At 45.0% G+C, this 26055-nt stretch overlaps 2 protein-coding genes across 6 annotated transcripts in view; one reads left to right on the top strand and one right to left on the bottom strand.

Moving 5' to 3' along the window:
* Positions 1 to 26055, top strand: part of rpl9 (ribosomal protein L9) — a 337328-nt gene that overhangs the window by 153755 nt on the left and 157518 nt on the right. The window lies entirely within an intron of this gene.
* Positions 756 to 26055, bottom strand: part of tbc1d1 (TBC1 (tre-2/USP6, BUB2, cdc16) domain family, member 1) — a 44776-nt gene continuing 19476 nt past the window's right edge. For 3 of the 5 annotated variants that reach the window (XM_079278346.1, XM_079278345.1, XM_079278349.1), the window contains 20 exons: positions 23538 to 23627; positions 23326 to 23430; positions 22151 to 22283; positions 21826 to 21917; positions 20349 to 20465; positions 20119 to 20241; positions 19745 to 19887; positions 18684 to 18944; positions 17060 to 17176; positions 16810 to 16926; positions 16487 to 16620; positions 12243 to 12443; positions 9238 to 9399; positions 8503 to 8661; positions 6965 to 7065; positions 6680 to 6823; positions 5694 to 5853; positions 4774 to 4943; positions 2276 to 2452; positions 756 to 2201 (listed from right to left, as the gene is read on the bottom strand). In XM_079278346.1, the coding sequence (XP_079134472.1) occupies positions 1911 to 2201; positions 2276 to 2452; positions 4774 to 4943; positions 5694 to 5853; positions 6680 to 6823; positions 6965 to 7065; positions 8503 to 8661; positions 9238 to 9399; positions 12243 to 12443; positions 16487 to 16620; positions 16810 to 16926; positions 17060 to 17176; positions 18684 to 18944; positions 19745 to 19887; positions 20119 to 20241; positions 20349 to 20465; positions 21826 to 21917; positions 22151 to 22283; positions 23326 to 23430; positions 23538 to 23627 (2997 nt within the window). In that variant the 3' untranslated portion in view covers positions 756 to 1910. The remainder of the gene's footprint in view (positions 2202 to 2275; positions 2453 to 4773; positions 4944 to 5693; positions 5854 to 6679; positions 6824 to 6964; positions 7066 to 8502; positions 8662 to 9237; positions 9400 to 12242; positions 12444 to 16486; positions 16621 to 16809; positions 16927 to 17059; positions 17177 to 18683; positions 18945 to 19744; positions 19888 to 20118; positions 20242 to 20348; positions 20466 to 21825; positions 21918 to 22150; positions 22284 to 23325; positions 23431 to 23537; positions 23628 to 26055) is intronic. The other 2 variants (XM_079278347.1, XM_079278348.1) reach the window with 2 other exon arrangements.

Below are 26055 nucleotides of genomic sequence, written 5' to 3'. Positions count from 1 at the left end.
TTAATAAGCTTTTTGCTTGTAGACCAAGTGTAAAAATGCAAAACTATAAAGAAAAGTATAGAATCCGGACACAGCAGGATGGGAATTAGTCAACAGGGAGGTTTTGGTTAAGAAATAAACTCTCGAAGCAACTTTTTGGATTTTTTTCTATTTGTGAATGTCACTAATATTTCAAAGCACAGAAAACTGTACTGTAATGTTCTTCGTCATGGCTATTTTTGTTAATTATGATCATGCACTCACACAGAAACACCCTGACATATAGGCGGCTCCGCCCTGACCAGCTGCTTGATAATTGGATGTACTCGCATGTCCTCAAACACGTTTAGGAATGTGAAGAGAACAAGCTCTGTGTAATCATATCCTGTTACGTTGAGCCCGACTTCGAGGAATCGCAGTCTTCTAAATAACTAAACAAAAGGTCACCATTACCTGGAAAAACTAGCCCATTTAACACACTAACAAACAACTTGTTCCTCGAGTAGAGGAGGAGTTCCTCAACACAAATGCATGTCGGTGCTTTAAATACTGTGTACGGTATATTTCACAGGCGCTTGAAACCTCAAATCAAATCAGGCGTGTTTGGACGCGAGTTGGTACGATCCACACACACACACACACACACACACACACACACACACACACACACACACACACACACACACACACACACACACACACACACACACACACACACACACACACACACACACACACACACACACAGGTTGACAGAACACGCAAGTGCTGAAAGGATATGAAATGTATTTTTAAGGTACAGGATGACAATAACAGCATCAATCAATTAAAAACATAACACATGTGCAAGTCAGAGTCAGGAGTAAAAGCTTAATATCTTTACAGTGTAAATCAACAGATTTGTCAGTGAATGGCACAACGCACACATTTAGACAGGGACACACCCGGCTGCCCCTCGGGGTCGAAGGAATTCAGTGTGTTGAATACAGTAAATGACTCGTAGCTGACAGATCGCCTCAACAGCGGAGGTTTCCCCGTTTGAAGCTTCAGACAGACGTGTGTTTTGAAGCGATTGAAATCAATTGATGTGTAAAAGTCTGTACTTCCCCTCTGAAACGGCGTCCGTTTCTCTTTCGGCGCAGACGGGTCGACGTGTGTTCAAAGAGCAAAAACATGGGAAGTGAAATGGACTGTTGTGTTACTTTTCCTGCGCGCAACCGTGACTAAAGCTGAAAACGTACTGGATCAGGATACGCAACCGAGGAAGAACATAAATACGGAGGATAAATCAAAAAACGGTTCACCTTTGACCTCTGAATATGAGCACCACTGTCCAAGATTTGATATACTTTAGCTTATGTCTATTCAACTTATATAACAGAAGAAAAAAAACACTGTCATGAAGTTTATTTCTTCACCCGTCCCCTTCATCTCACTTTGTTGCCACACTACGTTTTCTTTGGGAACATCTTTGTTTTACTTACGTGTAGTCGCGATCAGAAACGTGTCGTTTCAGGCTCTGAATCTTGTTCAAGCTTGTTTTATAATAACAATAATAACAATAACATTCTTTGGCTGTGTTAGCCTTGTTGCATCAGACACACGAGGCAGACGTTCAGAGACGCGGACAGACATACGAGTACAGGAGCAAACAGTAGAAGCCCAGTGGGACAGTGCTACCTTTGGGGGTTGTTGTTCGAATCACACGTTCATTTGTATTTGTTGGAGAGCGGGAAGTGGGCACTTTGGGATAAAACACTCAAGGGTGCCATCCTTTATTTTTCTTTGATTTAGGTCCAGTTTACAGTTCTTATTAACATTCTGGAGGAGGGGAGAGGACAAAGGTCGAGGTAGGGAGTCATTTTAACGTCTCTCACGACCGTCTCCTCCTCCGCTCGAACTTAACCATTTGGGAAGTTATTGGGGTGCGGTTATGAGCCTTCTGGGAGAACCGAAGGGTGGAGAAGGGAGTCTGCAGTCCTGATAGCGAGCCCCTCGCTGTCTTCCGTCTTTGCGCTTCTTCCAGGGGGCGGCAGGAGCGCACGTCCGTCGGGGGCGGCGTGTATGCCGAGGTCGGTGAGGAGGTCCCGGAGGCGTGCGACGGTGCTCGCTAGCTGCTCCTTCTCCCCCTCCAGCGCGGAAACCTGCTCCCTCAGCTGGCCCTCCGACTGGGCCAGGGCCTCCACTCGGCTCTCCAGGCTGCAGACGCGAGCGTGCGACACCTGGGGCGAGTGATGGATGACATGGAGGTAAAGGAGGAGATAACTCGGTTCTATTTGTGTGCGTCTGCGTTTACCTGCAGCTCCTCGAGCAGGTCGAGGTTCTGCTGCCGGAGGTTCTGATTGGTCCTCTCCAGCTGCGCGGCTCGCTGCTGTTGGGTGAGGGTCGGGGGCGTGTCCAGCAGCTCGTCCTGCAGGACGTGGTACTCCACCTCGTAGGCCTGGAGCTGCTTGGACATGTCCATCTGACACACCTGATGAACACAGGATTTTGAAGATTTGTAAACGCTCTCCGACATGTATCCTTCTAGAATGAGCATTCAGAAACACAAAAACATTTTGTTTCATAAGCGTATGCGAGCCAAGAGAACATCTGGGCTCATCTGAATCTACAGTGAACCCCAGCGGCTCATGAACTCTTTCCTATAGAATCATGAACATGCATCTATTGGAAGAAAATGACTGTGCTCCCAAACACTAACATGTAGTTAGATTACTTAATTAACAGAATATTTAAAAAAACGACCTTTTGGCGACCCTCATGAAGCAGCTTAAATTTAAGATACAATCTACATATTCATTTTCTCTTCCAAATAAGTTTGGCTGACCTGTCGCTGAGTCACCGCGCACTCACATCTCAGAAAACTCATTGTGACAAGACTGAGAGGAAGTTATGAAGCTTGTGTTTCATTTGGTGTCACAAATTACAGTTTCATAACAGAAAACAAACAAGGGAGGCTGTTTTGCATACGCGGCTCCAAACATCCTGCGAGTACACTCCCTGTGTGTTATTTTTGTGGTAAAAACTGTGAGTCACACCCCAGTTAACATGTTAGACAACCTGGATAAGTGGCACTGGGGGGGAGAAAGAGTACCGGCAGGCTAGAGCAAGACTCAACGGCCTTTTTGGCAAATCCAAATCCATTGGTAGCTGCATACTTTCTTAACTATAGAGTACCTTGAGAACATCTCTCATCAACATGCCTGACTCATCTTAAACTCTTGTCAGCTCCTCTGACGACTGATTTTACCGTAGACACAGAAGTGAAAGTAGATTGAAGTTCTTGCCGGTACCACGACCCCGACCTTCATCGCTTCATTTCGTTCCCCTCCTGCCTCCAGCTGCAGCCTGTGCCGCTTTAAAAATATCAAATTAAACAGATAAAATGCTTCGTATCCGGGGGTTAGGGCTGCTTTGAAGGAGCCAGGAACAGATGCAGCAGACACACATTTCCTCATGTGCTGAGTCGGTTTTACACAATCAGCAAATCAACTAACTTTTGTAAAATCATATTAATCAGGTTTTTTCTAATTAATTACAGAAGAAATAAGTGATGTCTTGCTATGATGGTTGTTTCTTCCAGTATGTTGGTGTTTCAGTACATTCTGTGTATTCAGTTGGTGTGTCGCGTGTGAAATATGTTGCTAGGATGAGGGTGAAACGGTGGAAGTGCCTCAGAATAATTTGTGAATGTTGACAAAAACTTAAAATATTGATTTGTTTTAAATCGGAAGAAAATTCCAACTAAATTCATCGACAACAGTTAGACTAGTTTGTGTGTTGAAGTAAAAATGCGCACGCACGGCGTTATGCCAGCAGAGTTACAGAAGTCGCATCCGTTTGACCTGCTGCCCGGGAACGTATTTTGTCATGTTAGTTGGGAGATTTTTTGCTTATTGACACACACTACTTTTTCTTCACTGCAAACACTGACGCATGAAGGTTGAATCCCTTCAGTGGCACTCCACCCATCGGCTGCCCTCACCGCTGATGTAAGGAGAGGGCGTGGATCACATTGACAAATGTTGCCACTCAAGTGGAACACCATTTCTTTTTTTGTTTTTCATGAAGCAACTTTGTTTCTGTTTTCGCCGCCACGAGTTGTAAAAATATGATCTTATGATCAGGTTTAGTGACCTGAGGGGTTTACCAGCTTCTTGAGCACGAAATCAGACAAGCCGCTGATCCACTAACCTGTGAAAATTCATTCTACCTCCCAAAAGTTGAAAGGAAGTGGAAATCGCTGCTGTGTGTGATGTCGAGGTAAAGTCTGGTGATAACGTCATGAGACTGAAAGCTTCCTGAAGGTTAGAGGGTAATATGGAGAGCTACTTTTATGATATACTCTTGCCGAAAAATACATTTGCTCGGTTTCCCTTTAAATAATGAATATTATGTATTTAATAGATAAATCAGGAGCATCAGCTGAAGTAGCGATGTCGGCATGAGGTAGCATGTAAGGTCTTGACGAAGGGAAAGCTGAAGCACGTGTAGGAGGAGGGACGGGCCTTCATGGGATAACAACGACAACAGCACATTTAGCTTTCAATGGAAGCAAATGGATTTGGGTCCGAGTACAGACATGAAAGGGAAAGTATTGAGATGGACTAACAGATTATTGCTTTTGGTATTTTCATGGGATTTGGTAACAATAACAATAAATATAAAAGATCCTGATAATAACAATGATAATAAAAAAAGTTTGGGACCATCACAACTTTGCACAGTATACCAGTCAGGCAGTCCTGTGATTAAAGGGGAGGTTACACGTTACCGACTGTTTGGTACTCTGACCTGGTTGATGGTTTTCTCCATCTGCACCAGGCCCAGGTTGGGCAGTGTGGTCTTGATGAAGTCCACTATGGACTCCAGGCTGTCGTGCTGCAGGATCAGAGGCTTGTGGCTCCCCAGCAGGCTCAAGGCTACCTTGAAGATGACCTCTGACCCCTGCAGGAACAACATATCTGACAAGAGGACAAAGAGGAGTCAAAAGGTTACAGAGGACGAAAGAGGAAAAAGTGATTGACGGCTTCCTTTGATTCAATTACGCAACAGGACGGTACATAATGACAGACACTCACAGCACAGCTTACCGTGTTGATTGGCGACTTAAAGGGTTGTTTTCAATGCTAGATGCTTTGACGTCAATTAAAAAAGGTATAGGCCGAGTAGGTGTGTGAATTTGTGTGCGTGCCTTGAATGCATCAGGGCGGGGTAAGGGTTTGGCAGGATTGCATGAGATCAAACAACAGATTAAGGAATGGGAGCGGAGTTGAGGAGCCCCACATGCTGCATGATATCAAAGACTTCACAGCGCTATGATGATGCCCTCTCGCTGTAACGCACGCACACACACACACCCACACACACACACCCACACAGCGCTATGCTCAGATGAGCGCGAGGAGCCAGAGAGTCTGGTTCACTGACTGAGCACAGTGTAACAAATTAGGCGTGAAACCAACAGTGAGAAAGGAATGAGGGCGAGTGTGTATACGTGAAAGACAGATATTTAGGAAAGCGCTGTGGGTGTGGTGGTATTAACACAGGTGATATACGGTCACTTTTGAGGAAAACAAACTGCCTGTACCTGACAAACAAAGACTTTATCTCAAATGTGTCTGTGTTTACGTGCATCACACCTTTTTTGGATATCATTCCAAAGAATCAATATACAGTATATACACACACACACACACACAAGGGCAGCTTACCGAAGACTCTGGCCACGAAGCCGAGGGGGAAGTGCGAGGAGAAGGCGGTGAGGAACCAGGGTGTGGCGTACAGGCTGGGTCCAATCTCCTGCTGCTCCAGGTGGCTGTAGAGATCCCTGTGGTAGTCGTGGAGCAGCCGCGACAGCTGGTACATCTGAATCTGACGGGAACAACAGACCAAAGATTGTTTTTTTGATTGGTGCGGTTGGGTGTACATCATGCGCAGGTTGTGCTTTTATTATTTTGTGCGTGGTTTTAGATTTGGAGCCTATTCTCAGGCTCAAAAATGTAACTAGGCGTGGTTTAAGGATGTGAAGACTACACAGCAAACGTCTCTTTTCAGAAAAGAAACAGCTCGTTATCACAATAGCCGTTCTTTCAAAGGGTGATATAAAACCTACACCATGGGAATCTATCGAAAGGCTTTAGGTAGATCACCATAGGACCTTATTTTGGAAAAAATATGTACGGTAGTCAACAGATCATTTTTTTGATCACGTTTGAATTGTGCCATGAATTACAATTATGTCTCAATTTCAAAGATCATTTTGCAAGTCGAGAAAGTTGGAGTCTGGCATAAAACGTTGGAAATTGAGACCCCCAAAAGTCACGCAATCGACATCTCTTGCTGAAGGTAAGACGACTGTGTGTTTTGTGACACTAACACGAACGTTACATTTGTGTACGGAACATAGCTAAGTTAGACTTATTTGTGAGAGTTCACTGAGCCGTTTCACACAAAACTAAACTAAGTAACCTGTTGAGATTAAATTCCATACATACATACATACACACACACACACACACACACACACAGTAAAATGTGAGATGAATAGACTGATTGATAATAGACAAATAAAAGGACCTGCAGTTCTCTCTAGAGATTAAGGTGTGTAGGAGACACTGACAGACTCTGTAAGTGTCCTATATACGGTATGTGGGACAATGAGGCTCTGTGTGCGTGTGTGTGTGTGTGTCCATTTCACCTGCAGGATAATCATGTCAGGCCTGTACTGTTTGCGGAGCCCCACGTCATACATGAGAAATTTGAGCATGTAGAAGGCGTCCTCCTCCTCCATGTGTAACAGCAGCACTCCCGCAATGAAGGACAAGCCCTGGCAGTAGCCCACCTGCAATTGCAACGAAAACAAACTTGACGTCCACACAGACAAGGAAGGGGAAAAAGGGCTTAAGCCAAATAAAGACAGTTGACAGTTCCATTTAGTCCATCAAAAGAGAGAGAGACACCCAAAAGAAGAATGAAATGGTACCTCTGGGTCCAGCAGTGAGTAGGCTTTCAGTAGATTATACAGAGACAGCTGTCCTGCCCCCAGCTGTGCTTGGAAATACGGATGAGTGGGAAAAGTGCGACCTGGGATGGAAAAGCGAAAAAGAGCGAGATATGATCCATCTTGCCTAAACTCTCTGCGCTGTTTATATTTTGTATGAAATTGCTGCACCAGACAAACTGTTTTAATAGATTTGATTTCTTTGACATTTGTCCGAATGGAAAGAACCTGAGGGTGTGTCTGAATGGGGTGCTAGACTTCCCGCGAGGGAGTCCGGTGAGTGAGTGCGTGTCGACCCATTCGGAGTCGTCATGCTCACAAATGAAACCGCCCCGCTTTAAAGTGACTACCCGTGTACCCTCCTTCAGAAAGGTTACACAAGGTAGGACAACATGTCCCGGGGTCTGTGATAAAGAACATTCTTAAAGAGGCCGGGCTGGTAAATGGCAGGTGTGTGATTCGGTACTGAGCACAACTCGACTTGCAGCGTGTGACAGTGTGGCTTTTGGAGAAGACAGTGATGCCGTGCGTGAGTGTGTGTGCGCGGAATGAGCTGAAGGGGCTTTATGAACATAATGCCACGACTCCCTCCCCTGTCTGGAGGGAAAAGTGTGTCTATGTTTCTGAATGCAAGGTGTGCGAGCGCTGAACTTCACAAGACGGAATTCTTCTTTTTCTTGCCCAACTTATGTTGTTACCTCACGTTAGGGCCGTTTAAACTGCGCATTTGCATGTTTTCGTGCTTTCATACTACAGCCTTTGTTATGTGGCCACGTTGAGTCACCTCCGTCCCCGCCTGATGTAGCGTGAATAACACGACAGATGAAAGACGGTAAACAGCAAAACACAGGGGAGGTTAGGTGCTACAGGGATGGATGTGTATGCATGTGGGTGTTATGTGGGTGGGGTGTAGGCACTGTGTGTGTGTGTGGGTGGAAGGTGTTGAGGGCGACAGCGTGAGGTTTGAGACATTACAGTGTACTCAGTGCAGAGTTTCACCAAATTAAATGGAAGACCTTGTTTAATTTACCTTGCAGCACAGCTGGACTCTCGCAATACCCATCTAGGGATGGGTATCGCTAGGATTTAAGCGATACAACGAGAAGTGTTTATTTCACAGCTGTACTTGCCAAATAATGACAGAATACCAGCAGGGACAATAAGGTCCACAATTATTCGATAAGTACATACATTTATTGACATGTACATCGCCTATTTGTCAGTACTTCCCAGCCTTAAATAATAATTTCTAGTAATGGACCCAGATACGATATTGAAGGATGGATTAACCAGATAAATAATAATTTAATTTAAGTAAATTATGAGTCGATGAGCTTCCCAGCCGCTGTAGCTAGCAGTGAATAGATGTATAATATCTCCCGACAACCCGCAAGCGGATACAAAACACAGCTACAACTCTGGCGAGGAAAATATGCATGAATTGAATTCACTTTTTAAGAACTTTCAAGACCTGTGGAAAATCTAAAGAATTGCGCTCATGGTACTGTGCATCCATTTACCCAGATCTATGAGGATGGCGTGCTGCTGCGTGGTCAGCTGTTTCAGCAGCTCTTTGTACGGAGTGTGATTGGCGGGCGGTCGGGACGGGACCGTCTGCCTGAGCAGGTATTGTTCGGACAGAAACTTCCAGATCTCGCCGCGGTGCTGCCTCGGGACGCCTGTCGGAGACGACAAAGAGACGAGGGAGGGTTAGTTGGAAGGCACGTTAACCAGCTGTTTCAAACCAGTAGTGCGCAAGAGCCTGAGTACAACCGTCAAACTCTCAGCAGCATGACCGCCGGCTCAATGTGATATGTCATCATCTTGTGTCATAATCTAGCTCTTGAGGCTACTTGAGCTCTAACGCAGCGTTTCATTCGCCAGTAGCCTTTTCTGTGTGCACGTGAGCTCTCTGAACGTTTGATGTCCCCTGTTGCGTTTGAGGAGGGGACAACCTTGCTGTCCTCTGTGCAGAACCTGCTGATACTTGAACGCCTCGACAGCGAGAAGGGGGAAAACACAAAAATACACACTGACTTTACTGTGCACAAATGTTGAATTAAAAACACTTTCATGCTCTTTTGTTTTGCCATATTTGGCAACAGGGCCCGGGCTGTTGATAAGGAGAAACGTTACAGTACATATTTTCACTCTTGGGGCTTAATACATTAAACTTTGGTCAATATTAGCTAATGCTGGGGAACAAACATCTCCAAGAAGCACCGATATATGTATCTGCGGAGCCAGACGCGCACCTTGTGCAACAGCAGCGTGGATGGTCTCCGTGTCAAACTTGACCCTTGCCCTCGCAGGAGTTCCCAGCATCTTCTCCCAGACCACAGTGACCTCCTTCAGACACGGGGTAATTTCCTCGTAGTCCAGCTTCAGGCGCTTGTTCTGCAGATCGCTCTCTGAGGCTGCGAACGGAGAAAACACAGACACAGAGGATGCGCGTCAACGATGCGCCGCGTGTGTGTGTGTGTGTGTGTGTGCATCTCTCTTCTCAAAGCACTAAGCTCTGTACGTTTTGTCCTTGTTTCCTGCACTCGATCACTTTCCTACATTACTCGGACAAACTTCCACACACACTTTGTCAGAACTATAAAACAGTGACAGATTTCTAAACAGACCAAGCCACACGCATTTCATGAGTGAAGCTGTCATCATCTGGTGACTGAAATTAGCACAAAAGACCAGATGTGCGCAGGATGTTTTAGACTTGTGGTACTGAATCAAAAAAAGGGTTTGGGAAATGTTGGGTTTGGGAAATGTTGAGAGCGAACAGCTCAAGCGGTGAATGTGTGAGATCTGTAATGTGTAACTGCTGCAGGAGCGCTTAAGCCGGTGTTCATCTTCAGTTGTTTTTTTCAAGCCTGCAATAACTTAATGAATAGGGGTCTCAGGGGTAAAGGGCAACGAAGTTGTGAACACAGCATTTACACAATCACCTTTTAAGTTGTTGAATCAAACTTGTTAGCAAACTTCACATCCAGCAGTTACAGAATGTTTGTCTGTTATTTGGAGTCCTGTTTCTGCGCCAGCTGGCAAACGTAAGTCCAATATTCCCGATCTTTTAGCTCAGTTTTTGGTCTCCACCAACTGCTGAGGGAAATATCTCTCTTTAGCTGCTAAATCCTCCATTGTGTTCACCAGCTAGCTGCTGATTGTGTCTCCAGTTTGGGGCCGAGAGGGTAACGGACCAGATTTTATTAAAACCAATAAAATTTGGATGTTTGAAAATGACAAACGGAGTAAATCCAGGAACATCTTAAAGCCTTTGACAGAGGACATAAGATGATAATTAGAACACGTCCCCCTGCGGTGTTACAATAAGACGGTTTTTTTCCCAATCGAATTTGTGGCTTTCAGATTAACACATAAACTACACAGAGAGACACAAACTGTGAACTCCGTTGCAACATGTTGACACCAGCGATCAAAGAAGGCGAGGGCACGCCCAGCGCCCCTCGCCTGTTCCTCTCTCTCTGACAACACCCTTCCTCTCTTTCCTCCCTAATCTCTCAACCCACAGCCATGCGTCTCTTCTCTTTCTGCCTGCACTCTGAACTCTTTCGTCTCATCCAATCCCCCGTTTGTCTCGTCCTGTCGGCCACACTCTCCCTCTCCCTCCTTCCCAGTTGTGGATTCTCTCTCCACCCTTTCACACTCATCCGTGGTGTCCACCCGCTGACCAGCATCGCTACGGGAGAGGAAAGAGACAGCAGTCCGTTTCCTGTTCCAACCTCCATGGACGCCTTCCCGGGCTACTGACTGAAGGCCGGGACGCAGTCTTCAGCTGTGTGGTGCGACGCATGCTGGATGTTGGGTTGGAGCAGAAACACTCTTTGGGTGCGCTCGGCATGACAGAACGTTTTGGGTCACGGTTGAATGAACGGGGGCCGATTAACAACAACAGAGGGTTTTCAAATAGAAAACCTTTGTTTGTGTTCTTTTATGAACGATCTCGTCAATTATTGCAGATTTGCAATTCTCACCAAAACAGTAAGCTTCTATGACCCCCCCCCCCCTTTCGGACACCTCAGAGACAGGAATCAAACATCCTCATGTTCTATCACCACGCGCCAGCTAGTGAGCCCATTCGGCAAGTGCAGATTTTTCGAGCAAAATTAGGAGTGCGGCCAACATTTTTGCAAATCATGAACAGAGTAAAATACCACAGCTTGAATGAATAAATTGAGTCAATTCAGTGCCTCGCAAAAGTGGACTGCTATGCATAGAGCTGGCATTAGAATCCAGGATAAAACACATTTTGAAACATATCGGGCATAAGACAAATTAAAAACATCTCGAGATATCTGAAAAGTGTTTTTATGAAATGCTGTGTATCATGGCCTCAGCAATCAAAGACAGAGAAGTAGCGGAAGTGACCTGGAGGGCGTAGTCTGGATAATAATAAGAAAAAAAAAAGGAAAGGTTGGACAGAGCAGCCAGCGGACACACCCAGGGTAAGAATAGATGCTGCTGGGGCGGCCGTGGCTCTGCTGTCTGTCTTATCTGGAAAGGGCGAGAGTCTGCCCGCTCTCCATTTCTCTCCCATTCTGTCTCCCGGAACACCCCGCCCATGATAACACACACCAACATAGGATACCCCACCCTGAGGCTGACAAAGACACACACACACTTTCACAGTTGACCCATAAAACAGGCAGCAGTGTGAGAGATAAACAGAAGGAATGGAGCTCCACCCGGACAAATAACGGATGGAAAGGTGGAGGGAGGAATAAAACAATGTTAAACTAATGCACGCCAGAGAAAAACACCACACGCCGCAGAGGTGTATGTTGCATCCACGCAGAGGGTGTGAGGTCGCTGCCTGGACATATTTTTATTTCATCATTATTGACCCACATTCTCTCCGTCCACACCCTGTTATACAGGGATTTACTTCTACTTGAGTGATGGAGTCATGGTATGCATACAGCGCCGGTAGTTAGGTGGTGAGGCGCGCAGCTGTGTGTGTGTGTGTGTGTGTGTGTGTGTAAGCATGCCAACTGGGTCAGGAAAGAGGCGTCGCACTTGGCTAACATATGCCTACCAGCATAATGTGTTGTACAACCTCTTCATTCGCGATGGGGGCTAAATGTTAAAAGAAACAAGTGTGCGCTTGATCGCCTAATAAAATAAAAATACAATCCAACTTTGCAGGAACAGGCAGCAAAGAAATGTAGAGTGATTCTATGACCTCAATGATAGTGGCTTATTTTTCACTGTGTTTCAATGCCCCCCCCCCCCCACTCACCCTGTAGCTTCTGGTTCTCTGTCTCCATCCTCTGCAGCAGGATCTGCTGCAGGATGGCCTTCCTCCAGAGCTCCCTCAGCTCCTCCTTGCTCCGTCTCGTCCTCTCCTCGGGCACCGCCCGTATGGACGAGTCCCCGCTCCCTCCAACTCCCACCTGGCCAGCGCACAGCCGGCCCCCCTCCAGACAGGGGTCCCCCCTCTCTGAAAGACACGTCAGATCATGCTGCATCAGGCTGGATGAGACCACGCTACATTAGGTGTCCACTGCATACACAGCAAAGAATTAACCAAAGATAACACTTTGTTATGTTGTGAAATAATAGTTTAAAAAATAGTTTTAATCATCATGGGACATTATTTCTGGTTCTCTTTCATTCATTGGACCTCAGTCAAAAAAAAAAGTACAATTTGCAACACCTGTGCAAAACAAAGTGATAAACACAGATGTATTCGACACAGTCGGGTGTGTCGCACACAAAGTGTAAAGTAAAAAGTGTGACTCCACCCCAAAGTACAGGGTGGATCCCAAAACCTCAAAATACCGTGTTGTTTAGAGGAAGGACATAACAACTACCCAGCGCTTCTGTTTCAGTTCACAGGAACATCAAGATTCAGTTTGATTGCATGCCGCACCGTCCCCCCCCCCCCAAACACAAGCTTTGCTTAGGTATGTCAATTTGATGCTTCTCTTTCCAAATAGGTCTTCTGAGGAAAACTAGAAATAAGTAAGATAAGTGCACGTACACACACACACACACACACACACACACACACACACACACACACACACACACACACCCTGAGCAAACATTTCACCAGACCCATGTCCCTGAACACACGCACACTATATGTAAAGTAGATCAACACGGCTGGCGCTTTCCTCTGGCGCTGTCTGTGTGTGGACTGTCAACATGACCTTGAGACACCGTCATCCCTTCCAACACACACAAACTCGACACACCCATGACCTCATGCATGCAAGCACACACACACACACACACACACATATATAAATCCACACCCGACTCGACCCAACTCTGGAGCGCTGCATTGGGCCAGCAAAAAGCCCATCAAGCTGAGCTGCTAAGAGCACCGCGTCTCCTTCACCTCGCGGCGGTCGACCGTCAGAATAAAAGTCAGGTGCAGATGTAATTAATGGTGAGGAGAAACGTGCCGCTTGATGTTCGGCTGTTTTGGTTTGAAAGGGAAACGGGGCCCTGAAGCTCGCTCATCCCTCATGAGCAGCATGGTGAGTGGGGAGGGTGGATGAAAAGGTCACACTCGTCCCACATTCTGAAGACTCCAACATGGCACGGACAGTAATCCACGAATCCAACGCCGTCACTGTGAAGGCTTTTAATACTCAGGTGGTGTTGACTGCCTCAGCGGTGTTAATTGAACCGTATGGAAATGCTTGCGGCTGTGTGCTCAGAATTTGGAAACATCAGACTTTGGCACCCCCCAGTGGTAGCATAAGACAAAGACACAGTGGCTAGAAACTGTGTGGCGTTCTACACATGGTGGCTAACATACATGATATGATTTCAGTGAGCTTAATATCAATAATTTCTACAGCTGCTTTTGAAAAAATGATTAAATTAGTACTTCAAAGTCATTATTTTTCTTATGCTGCATTGTAGTTTCCCTCATTTATCGGGGAAGAAGTCCCACCTGCATTGTAAACTACACACGTCAGTCCTATCACGCTGTAAAAACACAAGTTCATGGGTTCCAAGTAGCTCTGACATCGCAGGACTTCCATAGAAACAGCCACCCTTATTGTTGTTGTTGTGGCGTTGCTCTGGAATGACAACATTACGGCAGAATGTGCCGTTATTTAGGTTTCGGGGTCGATGCCAGTTGACTCTCGAGAGCAGCCGGGGGGTATTCTTTTCCCCGGACTCCTTATCTCACCCGCGCGTGTTTACTCTGGCGATAGTAGTTGAAATAACACGCAAGCATTCTGTTAAACCTGCCGCGCTGTGTTTCTATGCGTGCAAGAGGAGTTTTGAATAGAAGACGGTTTGCAGGGACACTGAGACAGCTGCTGTCTGAATTGTTGGTGCTTTTCTGACAAAACTGTAAAATGATGTAACGTGCCAATTTAGAGGGAGTTCATGACACTCGCACAAAGACACCTCACCCTTAGAGACCCACGTAGACCTGGTTTTGTCGAGTTTAGGGGGGTCGACAGTATATGCCATTAAGAAGTTTTACCAGAACAATCTAGATTGATGAATAGCACTACAGGTAAGAGGTAAAAAAAGAGTTTTTTTGGGATTTTGGGTTGAACTGTCTCTTTAAGTTACAAAATGTTGAGAACCCCTGGATTATGCCAAATGTTGAGAGAAAAAAAAAACGCTTGTCAAATGTGAGGGATTCAGAGACAAGACATTCGAGGACGTCATCCTGGACCTTTATTTACGGACGTCTTATAAACCGAATCTTTGGTAGCACCCCTAATCAATTTCAAGCCAGAGTTTAATGCATGTCACTGCAATAAGCTGACTAAAGAGTTTACAAGATTTTTTCAAACACAAAATATAAACACCTTTAAGTGTAATAAAGACATTCCTTTCTTTTGCCAACGTAAGAGGTAATTGTATGGACATGTCTGTTTCTTGTTTTTTTTAAACACAAGTTATCGTGGAGCTACAGTGTGACCAACCCAACTATTGACACTGTCAACTCTTGTCATACACCCACACAAGTAACAAAACACAGGATATGAAGACATGCAAGCACATGCATGATTCCCATGTCTGCACAGACAGACACACACCCTTTTGTGTAGACATTGACTGAGATGTCATAACGTCCCTTCTCCGTTCTCTACACTGGCTCCCTGTAAGAGCTTGCATCCAGTTTAAGACTCTGGTGCTAGCCTACAGGGGAGTGAAAGGAACAGCTCCTTCCTATCTCCAGGCCACGGTCAAGACCTACACCACCGCCCGACCACTTCGCTCTGCTGCCTCGGGGCTATTGGTTGCCCCGTCGCTCAGAGGTCCTTGCGGCCGATCGACCCGGTCACGGCTGTTTTCCGTCCTGGCCCCACAGTGGTGGAATGAACCACTGTGGCGTCAGGACAGCAGAGTCGCTGCCCATCTTTCGGCGCAGGCTGAAAACTCACCTCTTCAAGAAGTACTACCCTGAGCTTTCCACTCAGCACTTATTGTATTCATACTAGTTTGTTGCACTTTTTGTATTTGTTTGTTTCTGCACTGTACTTTTGCTCTGGTTTATTTAAGCTCTTAGATGCTTGTTTGAAGAAAGGAGATGCACTTATGACTTCTGGTGACTAGCAGTTCTCTTGAATACCTATGTTGAATTACTTATTGTAAGTCACTTATTGTAAGTCGCTTTGGATAAAAGCATCTGCTAAATGACTGTAATGTAATGTCATGAGACCGGCGAGCAACAATTCACTCTACTTGACTCCTTCACGCCTCTGAAATATCTGACAGGGCTGTAAATCTCAAGACAGACGTGTCTTAATTGAATTCTTTCACTCGCATATTTTTGCTGTTTTTAAAGCCTGATTCCGTTTGCTATTATGGTGTGTTCCTCTCTTGCGCCACACGCTTTTCTAGCCGTTTTTTTTAGACACCAATAAAACGAAAATGTTCTCAACTTTTCAGCGCGGAGTCGTACCGGTTGTTAATGTCACACTTGGCCCTGGCAGCCGATCAAGTCTTTTTTTGGTGGGATACTAGGCGTAGACATACACAGTTTTTTCACTGTCTGTATTTTCTATTTACTTAATTTGATTACCAAAAGAATCCTGAATGCACTTATAGTTTTTTTTTTTTATTGATATCGGTCAGTAGTGCGATGATTTTTTAAAAAAATGCAATATATCGCAATTCATTAAATCAATACCTCTGTATTGAGATACGTATCTCACGTATCTAGATTTTGTGCATTAAACATAAGCGTTGGGTGTATTTAAATGATACGGCAGCATGATCGCCTTCTTGGACAAGTTGTTAAATACTGTGTAGGGACTGATCAGCAGTTTTAATCCAATGAAAATGTTATCATTATAAGGAATAATCTTTTCTTTGCATCCGAGAGGGCCTTCATTTCAACTCAAAAAGAGACAAACCAGAAATTGGCCAAACGACTTTCTACTTTCTTTATGGCTGATCGGTAGGAAAGTCATTGACGGATAATGTCAACTTCTTACTACCACTCGTTAGTCCTTGCATAGAGTTAAGTCAATCAGTGACTGTGTCCATTCTTACCATTGGTGTCTGTGTTCTTCTGCGGTGTGGCGACCCGTAGGAAGATCTGCTGCCTCCACGAGTGGCGGTGGCTGCGCAGAGGGCTTTCCCCTACGCCATATGCTGCACTCGCTGCAGACAGAGCTGCTACATCACTGAAACACAAACACACGAATAGATACATAATATGTCCTCCTAGTTTATACCATAAACTGTGTACACACACACACACATTCATATACACACATATCCAAAAATATACAGAAAATCAGCTTTAGTGAAACAAGGAGCACAGATTATGACTGTGCTGGACACACTGACATGGACGTGACTACTTAGTGTACCTGCTCTTTGGGACATCGGGACAGTCATACTCTTGGACACGGGCCAGAAATGTAAATTTCAGAAAATTAGGGACAGAGGCAGAGGAGGGGAGACGAGCGCGCAGACCACCCAGAGGACTGAGATGGAGGTGAAAAAAAGGAGGCAGGAAACAGATGAAAAGAGAAACGCAGGGCTCCGTTCACACAAAGAGAGACACAGGCCTCGAGACAAATGCATGAGTTAAACTGAAAACCAGCGCGGGATTCTCACCGTCTTTTATTGAGCTGCGCTCCACTAGCCGGTGAGGAAGGGTGATGAGGGTGGAGAAGAGAAGGAGATGAAGGGCAGGGAGGAACAGGACGAAGGGCGGAGTCGGTTGGGAGATGTCTGCGAAACGGTGCGAGTGCAGGAAGAGGCAGCGAAGAGAAAGAGAGCAGAGGAAGTCACAACTAAATAGGTGACAACTGAAAAATGGAGAAAGAGCAGGGAAAATTAAAGAAAAAGTTTTTGCTTTTAAATAGAGTTGGGAGATATAGTTTATGAGAGAATTTTGGTTGATCATCTCAAAGTGCTTGGTAAAAATATTTTAATGTCGTATTTTCCTTAGACGGCAACATTACAAACATAACTGAAGCCATTCAATATTCGGAAAGCACATCAGGCTCTTGTACCTGGGTGTTTCGTTTCACGAGTTATTCTTACTTGTCAAAACCTGCCACCTGCATTACCCACAATGCAACCTCGACATGCTGTGCTGGAAGCGGCTAATGTAGCCTCCAGCAGAGATGAGCAGCAGGCTGCAGACTGGTAACCTTTACGTCTTTCTGACAACACGACCCCAGAGTTCTTTTCATTTGAAACTCCAGACCAGACAAATGACTGAAAATGATCAGAGATCACGCAGCTCCCTCTGGAGCCACAAAAGGCTGTAGTGATAGAAATAGAACAGGAGAAGAAAGGACATTCCAATTCAAATCAATGTATCGGCGGCCATTTGTTATGTGTACCGCTGCCATTGTAGCCGGCTAACTTCCGTATAAACCAAAAGCTAACAAGGCAGCCGTCCATGTCCAGAGCAGCCTCTGCTCTCTTCCCGGCGAGCCCTCGCACCAGTCAAACATCCCCGGAAAACGGTTCAATGTCCGTTCTACTCCAATTCTATTTCTATGGCTGTATACATCTTTGTCACATACGCAGTAGTACTCCCTAACACCTGGTAGCAGACTTTGATGTGTACAGTTTCTGAACTTAAACGCTCCCATCTGCTTCATCATCCTATCCACATTACATGGATTATTTTCTTTCTCAGAATAACCAAAAAGTAGTGCGAGTTTGATTTAATGTCAAGAGGTTTATCGCACAGACAGACAATGGAGAAGAGTTTCTCAAGTGCAGCGGAATTAACGTCAACAGCCAAGATTTTAACAGCAGCACTTTGCTGACAGGAACTCGACTACATTGTGCATTAAGCCAGCTGTATGTGTAGCTCTTTATAGATGATCGACACCGCCTTGTTTCCCTTTGACACAGCTGCACCTACCGACATAGAGGAAACCAGGGGATGACACGCTCCACTGAACATGCGTTCAACCACCCGTGAGACTGCCGTCACAGGCTCATTCCTGATCGTCACCAGTTACACGAGGGGTTTGAAACTATGTGCTTCAGTCGTTGACCCAGGAAGAGGATACAAGTTGTAAACATAATGCGACTGCAACCAAACCTCTCTCATTATTCTCCGGCTCAACTTCATATGTCACGGCAGAGAGATGGGCGGCCCCTTCACATCTGAGACATTTCTAGCGTACTGGACGTGATTAATGGGCGACATGTTGCAACACGTGTCATTGGGAATGTAAAAATTCGAGATTGAAACCAGAAACGCTCTCCTTACTTGCTCTGGTGTGGCGTATCGGTGCTGATGGAGTAGTGGCGTACGAGCTTGGGCTTGCTGGCTGCAGCGGGGTCCTGCGGTGTGCGAGTCAGCGCGTGCAGCGGCGAGCTCTCTGCTGAGGAAGGGGTGGGAGGGTGGCTGAAGGTGCTGGCCCGTCGGCGGAAGCCCTGAGGCTGAGCGTCGCCGGGTTGAGAGGAAGCGGAGGGCGACAGGGGGAGAGAGGAGTCAAGGCGCTTCAGGTCCCCTGTTGAGTTGTGGCACCTGAAGACGACGAGGAAAAAGCGTGTGAGGAGAAAAACATGGTGACCACATAATCTCATGACCACACACACGTGTTATGTCGTCCAAGGGAAACAGAAGTGTGAGGTGAAATTAAGTTTATAATACGCACTGTTAAAGGGAGTCCAATGAAGTTTGGAAGAATTAAATCATTGTGTAATTACGCTTAAATATATTCTGATCTACAATGGACCTTTCGCTAAGTCCCGCCCTCGAATGCATAAGCCAGTTCTGACCAGAGTCCAACAACAACTATCCGTTTCTGCTCCATAGACTCATGTAATCGTTTCAGATGATCTACAGGTTGGTTCAGTGGATTTGGAGCGAGTCTCGGTTAAACGTTGTGTAGAAGTGATACTCGTCACCGGAGAGGTTGTAAGCAGATGTAAGTTTCTAAAATGTTACTTTCTAACAAAAAACATGTGGAGCTAACAGAGAACGTTAGCACATCATTAACCAGCGTTAGCACTTCTATGCTACGCTAGCTACTGAATGTATATACACATGCTGCTTCTGCTTCTTACCGATTTTGGCAATGAATAAAGACCAATTCTGTCCTTTCTGGTATTGCAAGCAACAGTTTTCAAGCTCAACAGAGATTTCAAATCACATTGAATTATCAATCTATTCTGGAGGCTGGTTTTTCACAAACCCAGGGATCAGGATCTTAGAACTCAGGGTCTCATCAACCTCTACGATAATGAAATCCAAGTAGAACTGATCTGACCTTTGCATCCCTGACTGTTCTGTCCCAAGATATGAGTCGGTGTGTGTGTGTTTACCTGAGTGGGGTGGTGGGTCGCAGCTGGGAGGAGGCGGGCAAGGGGTCATCTAGACAAGACTGGTCCTGGCTGCTGTTGAGCGTACAAATGCCGCCGTCGCTTCCTACACTGTTGTCCCTCTGAGCTCGGGCCTTGCTGCTCCCCTGCCAACAGCACACACGCCACGGTCATACACAGTAGGTCGAAGATCACAAACCGGCACATTACTTCAAGTTTTACGTTCAAAGTGTAAAGATTAACGATTATGAAAACTACCATGTCCTCCAAAAGGCCTGTTCTTCTATGTTAGATCACAATAATGACAGCATACCATGTATACAAGTGGCTACTTGAGCACTACTGAATACAAACCAAGAAAGAAAGAACAGTTTTACCTTCCAGATCCCCTCCAGGGACTCTGTTAGCGAGCGCTTGGCTCGGCTCTTGAACTGCTCGAGTCGCTGCCGACTGCTACTCTGCTGTGGATCCACTGAGGCTGGAGCTGCCTCCTCACACACCTACATATACACGGAGAGACATAGTGGGAGACAGGGAGTGAGTATGTATAAGCTTAGTATGACATTTATTTCATTCTAAGTGAAAGGGATATCTGTAACACAGTGACCTGTTTGCTGTCTCCAGGCAGAGTGTGCTGATGGCTCCTCTGCCTCTCCTCATACAGATCCCTCAAAGAGGCCATCACCAACTCATTCTCTTCCTGGTCGCTCTTAGGACGAGCCCTCTGAAACGCACACAAAATGCAAAAATAATTGTATTACATTTTTCTTTTTCGACCATGCCGAATAAATGATACGTGAGGAAGAGTTGTTGACATAAAAGCAGCATCCAAACGTGAGGGGTTTTGAGTGGACAACAGCTGCATTACATTAGAAGAGTGGACACACTGTGCTGTTCTGCGTTAGTAAAGCATGATCTCCTGTGTGGCGAGACGAGCACTGATGTAGTGCTGCAGTTCAGCCTCATCACCAGCAGATGTCAGCTGAGTCATAGAGAAATACTTGAGGGCGGTCTCCTCCCAAGGCTCACCTTGGTCAACAATGTGAAGTACCAATGATGGATAAAATAACATCAGCGGGCCTACAGATTAAGTTGCAACATTTAAACGGATGCGCTTTATCAAACAGTCCACTTGTGTCTTTAGGGAGGACAGACGGACGTGTTGAGAGAGCCACAGAGAGTGAAACAGACCAGAACACAGGGATGAGGTGGAAGGAATATTTAAGTCATGCGTAAAGGCAGATCAGTGCTCCTCATGAAGAACACGTGATTCCACGGCGATACATCAAAATCATGATTGCATCCCTGGCTTTTATAACTACTAGGCTGGACTACTGCGACGCCCTTCTTTCTGGTCAAACAAAGAATACAATAAGTCAGCTTCAAGCAGGTCAAAATTCTGCTAACCGAGTATTAACTAGGACCAAAAGGAGAGCACATATTACGCCTATTTGAACATCTTTACACTGGTTAGCTGCTAGTTGTCGTATTGGATTTTTAGTTATTTTATTACCTTATGAGGCACTACGTGGCTTTGCACCGGACTACCTCTCAGGAAAGCTTTTTGTTTATGAACCAGCTAGGCCCCTCATGTCATCTGGTTCCTCTGCTTTTTGCAGAACAAAATCTTTTGGTGACGCTGCTTTTAGCCATTGAGCTCCATGCCGGTGGAACAGCCTTTCAGAGGATCTCAGAGTCGCAGAAAATATGAATATTTTTATTTTCTGAACTTTATTTGGTGTGCATTAGTCTCTTCACCTTCTCTCCTAGTGGCGATCCATCTAAAAGTCTGCTGTAGCTCAGTTTGGTGCTAAACTCTAATCCCGGCCATGTTTTTTTTGCGGCCCAATAAAATGGAAAAGATGTGATTTACGTCCCTCTTCGTAACTGCACACCACTCAAACGTTACTTCACTGTGAAATACGTCACAGTGGAGAAGCTAAAGACGCTCTGACTTCCGTTTCACTGGGACCTGAAGATAAAACTGCAGACTGACTGGTGTGTTTCTAGCTGCGGTCGCCTCAGAGGGAACTCTAGGAATTGACACTTGGGCCAAATGTGCCCCGTCGGGACAGACGCGTTACCATAGTGTTCTCAAAGACCGACGCCTGCTCCTGGTTGTCCAGAGTGGCCAGGTGTCTCTGAAGCTCCAGCTTGGTTTTAGATGGGTGCAGACCTGAAAAATATGTAAATGCAGGATAAAAACACGCAGCAGACAAAACTAGTGTCACATCACAGTTGTTTTACTTATAGTAGGCGTATGTTCATACGGTATGTGGGGTACTGAGGGTCGATGGTGTGGCAGTTTTATATCGTACACCCCCCCCCCATAGTTTCTAGGTCACTTAATTCAGCAGCAGAATACACCTTATACTCATTGGGATGCAGTACAGGGATGCAGCTGCCTACCTTCTATCCTCTCACACAGTCTGTGGAGCTGCTGCATGGGGCAGCCGCCACACTGCTGGCTCTGGGTCTTTGCATTCTGCTGCAGGGCAGCCACAGAGAACGCCTGCTTCAAAGTCAGCATGATCTCATCCACCTACAAGAGCAAAACACATTCTTCTTTATGCTTTTTGTTTTTCACCCATCCTTCAACATACAGCCTTTCGATATAGTCAGTGCATCTATGGGTTTACTTCTACCCGTATTCATTTACATTAGCTTCTTTTCAGAACTGCATCCCACCAGAGAACAGCTATTTGAACAAATCCACCCCATTCTTGACCTAATATTGTTTTTGGTGTTTTTTTGTTCTTTCCTAATTCTAGGAGTTTCAGTAAGTTTCAATATACGTGGAAAATCTGTGTCTTTGCAGTAACATATGCCGTATAAAACTGGTCGAAGTAAAAATAAGAGTAAAGTAAACAGGATGTGCAGTTTTTTTTCTCCACAGGTTGTCCAGTTTACTCTGGCAGCAGTCAGATACTACAGTACAGTCGTGTGATGACCGAGGCTTTTTATCAAACACACCATGACTCAACGGAGCAGAGCTCTGAGTCATAGGCCTCAAGACTTCGAGCACAATTGAATCAGACGTAAACCCAAAGCAAACGCTAGAGGTGTTAAATTAAACTGAGTGGGAAGTACTGATATGGAAATATATGTGAAATGATTTACAGGAAGTGCACACAATGCTCAACTGTGCATTGTGTTCCAATGAACAATTATACAAGAGTTGTTTTTAGGTTTGTAGATGTGCATTATGAATGACTGTTACCAACACAGACATGCCTATTGGGAGTGTTGCAGTTCACATACACGTCTACCCAAAATGTCATCACTTCATCCTATTGCACCTTTGTCATAATTAGCAGAGGAATTATTGTGTTGTGTCCAAAAATGTGTTTGTGAGGTCACAGTGCCCTTTGACCACCAAATGTTAAATCAGGTCAACCTTGAAATTTAAAGAAATCCCCTCCAGGCTTTTTTTTTTTTTTTTTTGAGATATCAAGTTCAAGAGAATCAAACAGACGTATGGACAATCCGAACCTAATAAAAACGGCAAAACACGTGAATTATTATGATTTCTTTTACGCCCCATCCTTTTCTAGCATGCTCTCCTTTGATTATCCGTCTCTCACCAGCGACTCGTCGGTGCACTGGAACACGTAGCACACAAAGTGGCAGCTTGCTCCTTCCACCGTCTCCCTGCAAATGAAGCCGAAGTGATCCACGTGACGGATACCCTGGAAGAGAGAAGATCAGGCGCTTCAGGGTTCAGGATGGGGTTTTAAAGATCCCACACAAGCCTGGACAGACAGCATTGTGTAGAAACGCAGTGCTTCATTCCTACCTGTGAGCAGAAGGAGATCTCTCTGAACGTCTTCTCGATGGCAACTTTCTTCGTGTCTGGACTGACCAAGAAGATCTGAGACCTGCCCACCTGCAGCAAAGACAGACACAAAGAGAAAACAGTGAGTCTAATTGGTTTCTCTGAGTGTGGGTGTTTCAATGGTCTTGCGGTGTGTCGTGTGTGCGCTTCTGGGTGTGGTGAGGTTGTGACAGCAATAATGAGCCACGCACACTTAACTAGTTGTGGTTCAAGTTCAGATCCCTCACACTGAAGTCTGGGTCAGTGATTACGTCATGTAAAGGGGAAGCCTAAAAATAATCTTTTCAGTTATAATCGGATTTGTCAAATGGGGTAGTTTCATTTATTGTCCGTTGAAAAAGTACCTATGAATTTTAGAACAGTTCCGCTTCAGTGGATATCCCCCATTCATACCATCATCAGGACATGAGTCACTATCGCGCCTCAAAAGAAGAAGGGACTCAGTGGTTTGAATAAGCAGCTGATCTCATGTCTGTTAAATCCAGAGCACAGCTATTCTTTTTATTAACATGCCGACACTCAATGCTCTCCTGTATGGAATATAAATCACATCTGGGGACGATATATAATAAATGTATGTCAACATGGTCCTAGTTGAGATTTACCACATTATTACGATAATCATCAAAATATGCTAAAAACTCTAAATCACTAAAATGTACTGGAATAACTTTCATTTTGTTAAGCAAGAAATATTATTATTGCATCACAGACGGGACAAACAATAAAATTTTTAAATAAGGTACAAATAATCATAAGTCTCCCATAGGGCTGGGCGATAAATCGATTTAATCGATTAATTCGAATGTGTGCTTTAAGGCGATGTGTTTTATTGAAAATCGAGAAAATCGCCCCCACCCCTCCCCCCCGTTGGGTTCCCGTAGTAGAGTGCGCGCGCATTGTTTACAAACTAAAACAATGGCGGCCAGCAGCTTCACTGCTGGCCGCCGCCGCCGCCACCTCACAACGACAACCCAGCATTTTGGAGACATTCACCAACTGTACTCCGCATGAGAAGAAGAGTGCCCGGTGGAAAGCCATCACGGATGCAGTCGCGATGTATATCGCAAAAGATATGGTGCCCATATACACCGTGGAAAAGCCGGGGTTTATTCACCGTCTCAAAGCTTTGGACCCCAGGTACGTGCTACCAAGCCGTAAACATTTTTCTGACGTTGCCTTGCCTCGGCTGTACAATAGTACACGCCAAAGGATCTCTGCGGAGCTGGAGGGGATGTCATTCTACTCCGCAACAACTGACCTGTGGTCCAGCAGGTTGACCCAGACACCGATCCACTTGACTGGTGGAAGCGTCACCAACTTAACTTTCCAAGGCTAAGTACTTTAGCAAAGAAATACCTCTCTGTGCCAGCTACAAGTGCCCCCTCTGAGAGGCTTTTCAGTGTGTGGGGGGGGGCATTGTTACATGCCACCGTGCATGCCTGAAGCCAGAGGTAGTAGACAGGCTTGTCTTCCTGGCAAAAAATATTTAGAAAAAACATGCACTACTGTTTAATACTGTTGGTTATGTTGTGAATGCACTTGATTTTGTTTACATGCACTTATTTACTGTGCAAAATATGTTATGTTGATGTTAGATCAGATGTTGCACTTTTGAAAATGTGAATGTTAAAGGGTCATATACATTTTATTTCATGCTGTGTTTGTATCAGTGTATTCAGTTAGAAAAGCTTACTGTAAAAAGTTACATTTGCACAGTTGTTTACAATGGAAGGCTACTATTTAATGCCATTTAATGTTATGTTTAATTAAATTTTATATTTAAATGATTCAGGCAAACAAAAGAGTGACCAAATACTTTTTGTATACTACAGGCACCTTTCTACAATGTTCAGGTTTTGTTTGCACTTTATTTTTATCAACCTACTTGGGAAAATCATCACAAAATAAAAGAAAAAATTGTTTTCAACAGCTTCTGTCATCTGCAAAAAAATTTGGGGGAAAAAAATCGATTTAAATCGTGAATCGGATTTTTTGTAAAAAAATCGGAGATTTTTTTTTTAGGCCATATCGCCCAGCCCTAGTCTCCCAGCATAAATTAAAAAATGTAATAAATAGCAACATTGAATGCATCTCTTCTTTCCAACTTCATAATTCCTGTTTTTCACTTCACTCGTGATATTGTAAATTCATCACGCTCAATCTTATTGAGTGTTTTGTTTATCGCAACTTACGATAAATTCCTAAATATAATATAAATAAATGGAAAAACTGATGTCACTATGATGAGGTCATTCTGTCAACTACCCATGTCAGCAGCATGCATCAGTGTCAATAACAAGTCTGTATGTCCTGAGGGACAGCAGCAGGCCCTGGTGGTTCCTGTGCCAGCGGTCACATTTCCTGTCTGTGGGACAAACAGGAAAGCTGTTGGCAGCAGAGTCACTGAGGCCACATAAAGGTGAGGAAGGGGAGTGTGACTAAGCTCTTTTTAAACAGCAGTCAGTACTTTCTCTTG

This window comes from Melanostigma gelatinosum (assembly GCF_949748355.1).
Source record: "Melanostigma gelatinosum genome assembly, chromosome: 11".
Lineage (NCBI taxonomy): Eukaryota > Metazoa > Chordata > Actinopteri > Perciformes > Zoarcidae > Melanostigma > Melanostigma gelatinosum.
The sequence above is the reverse complement of the archived record's forward strand: the minus strand, read 5'-3'. Positions and strand labels throughout refer to the sequence as shown.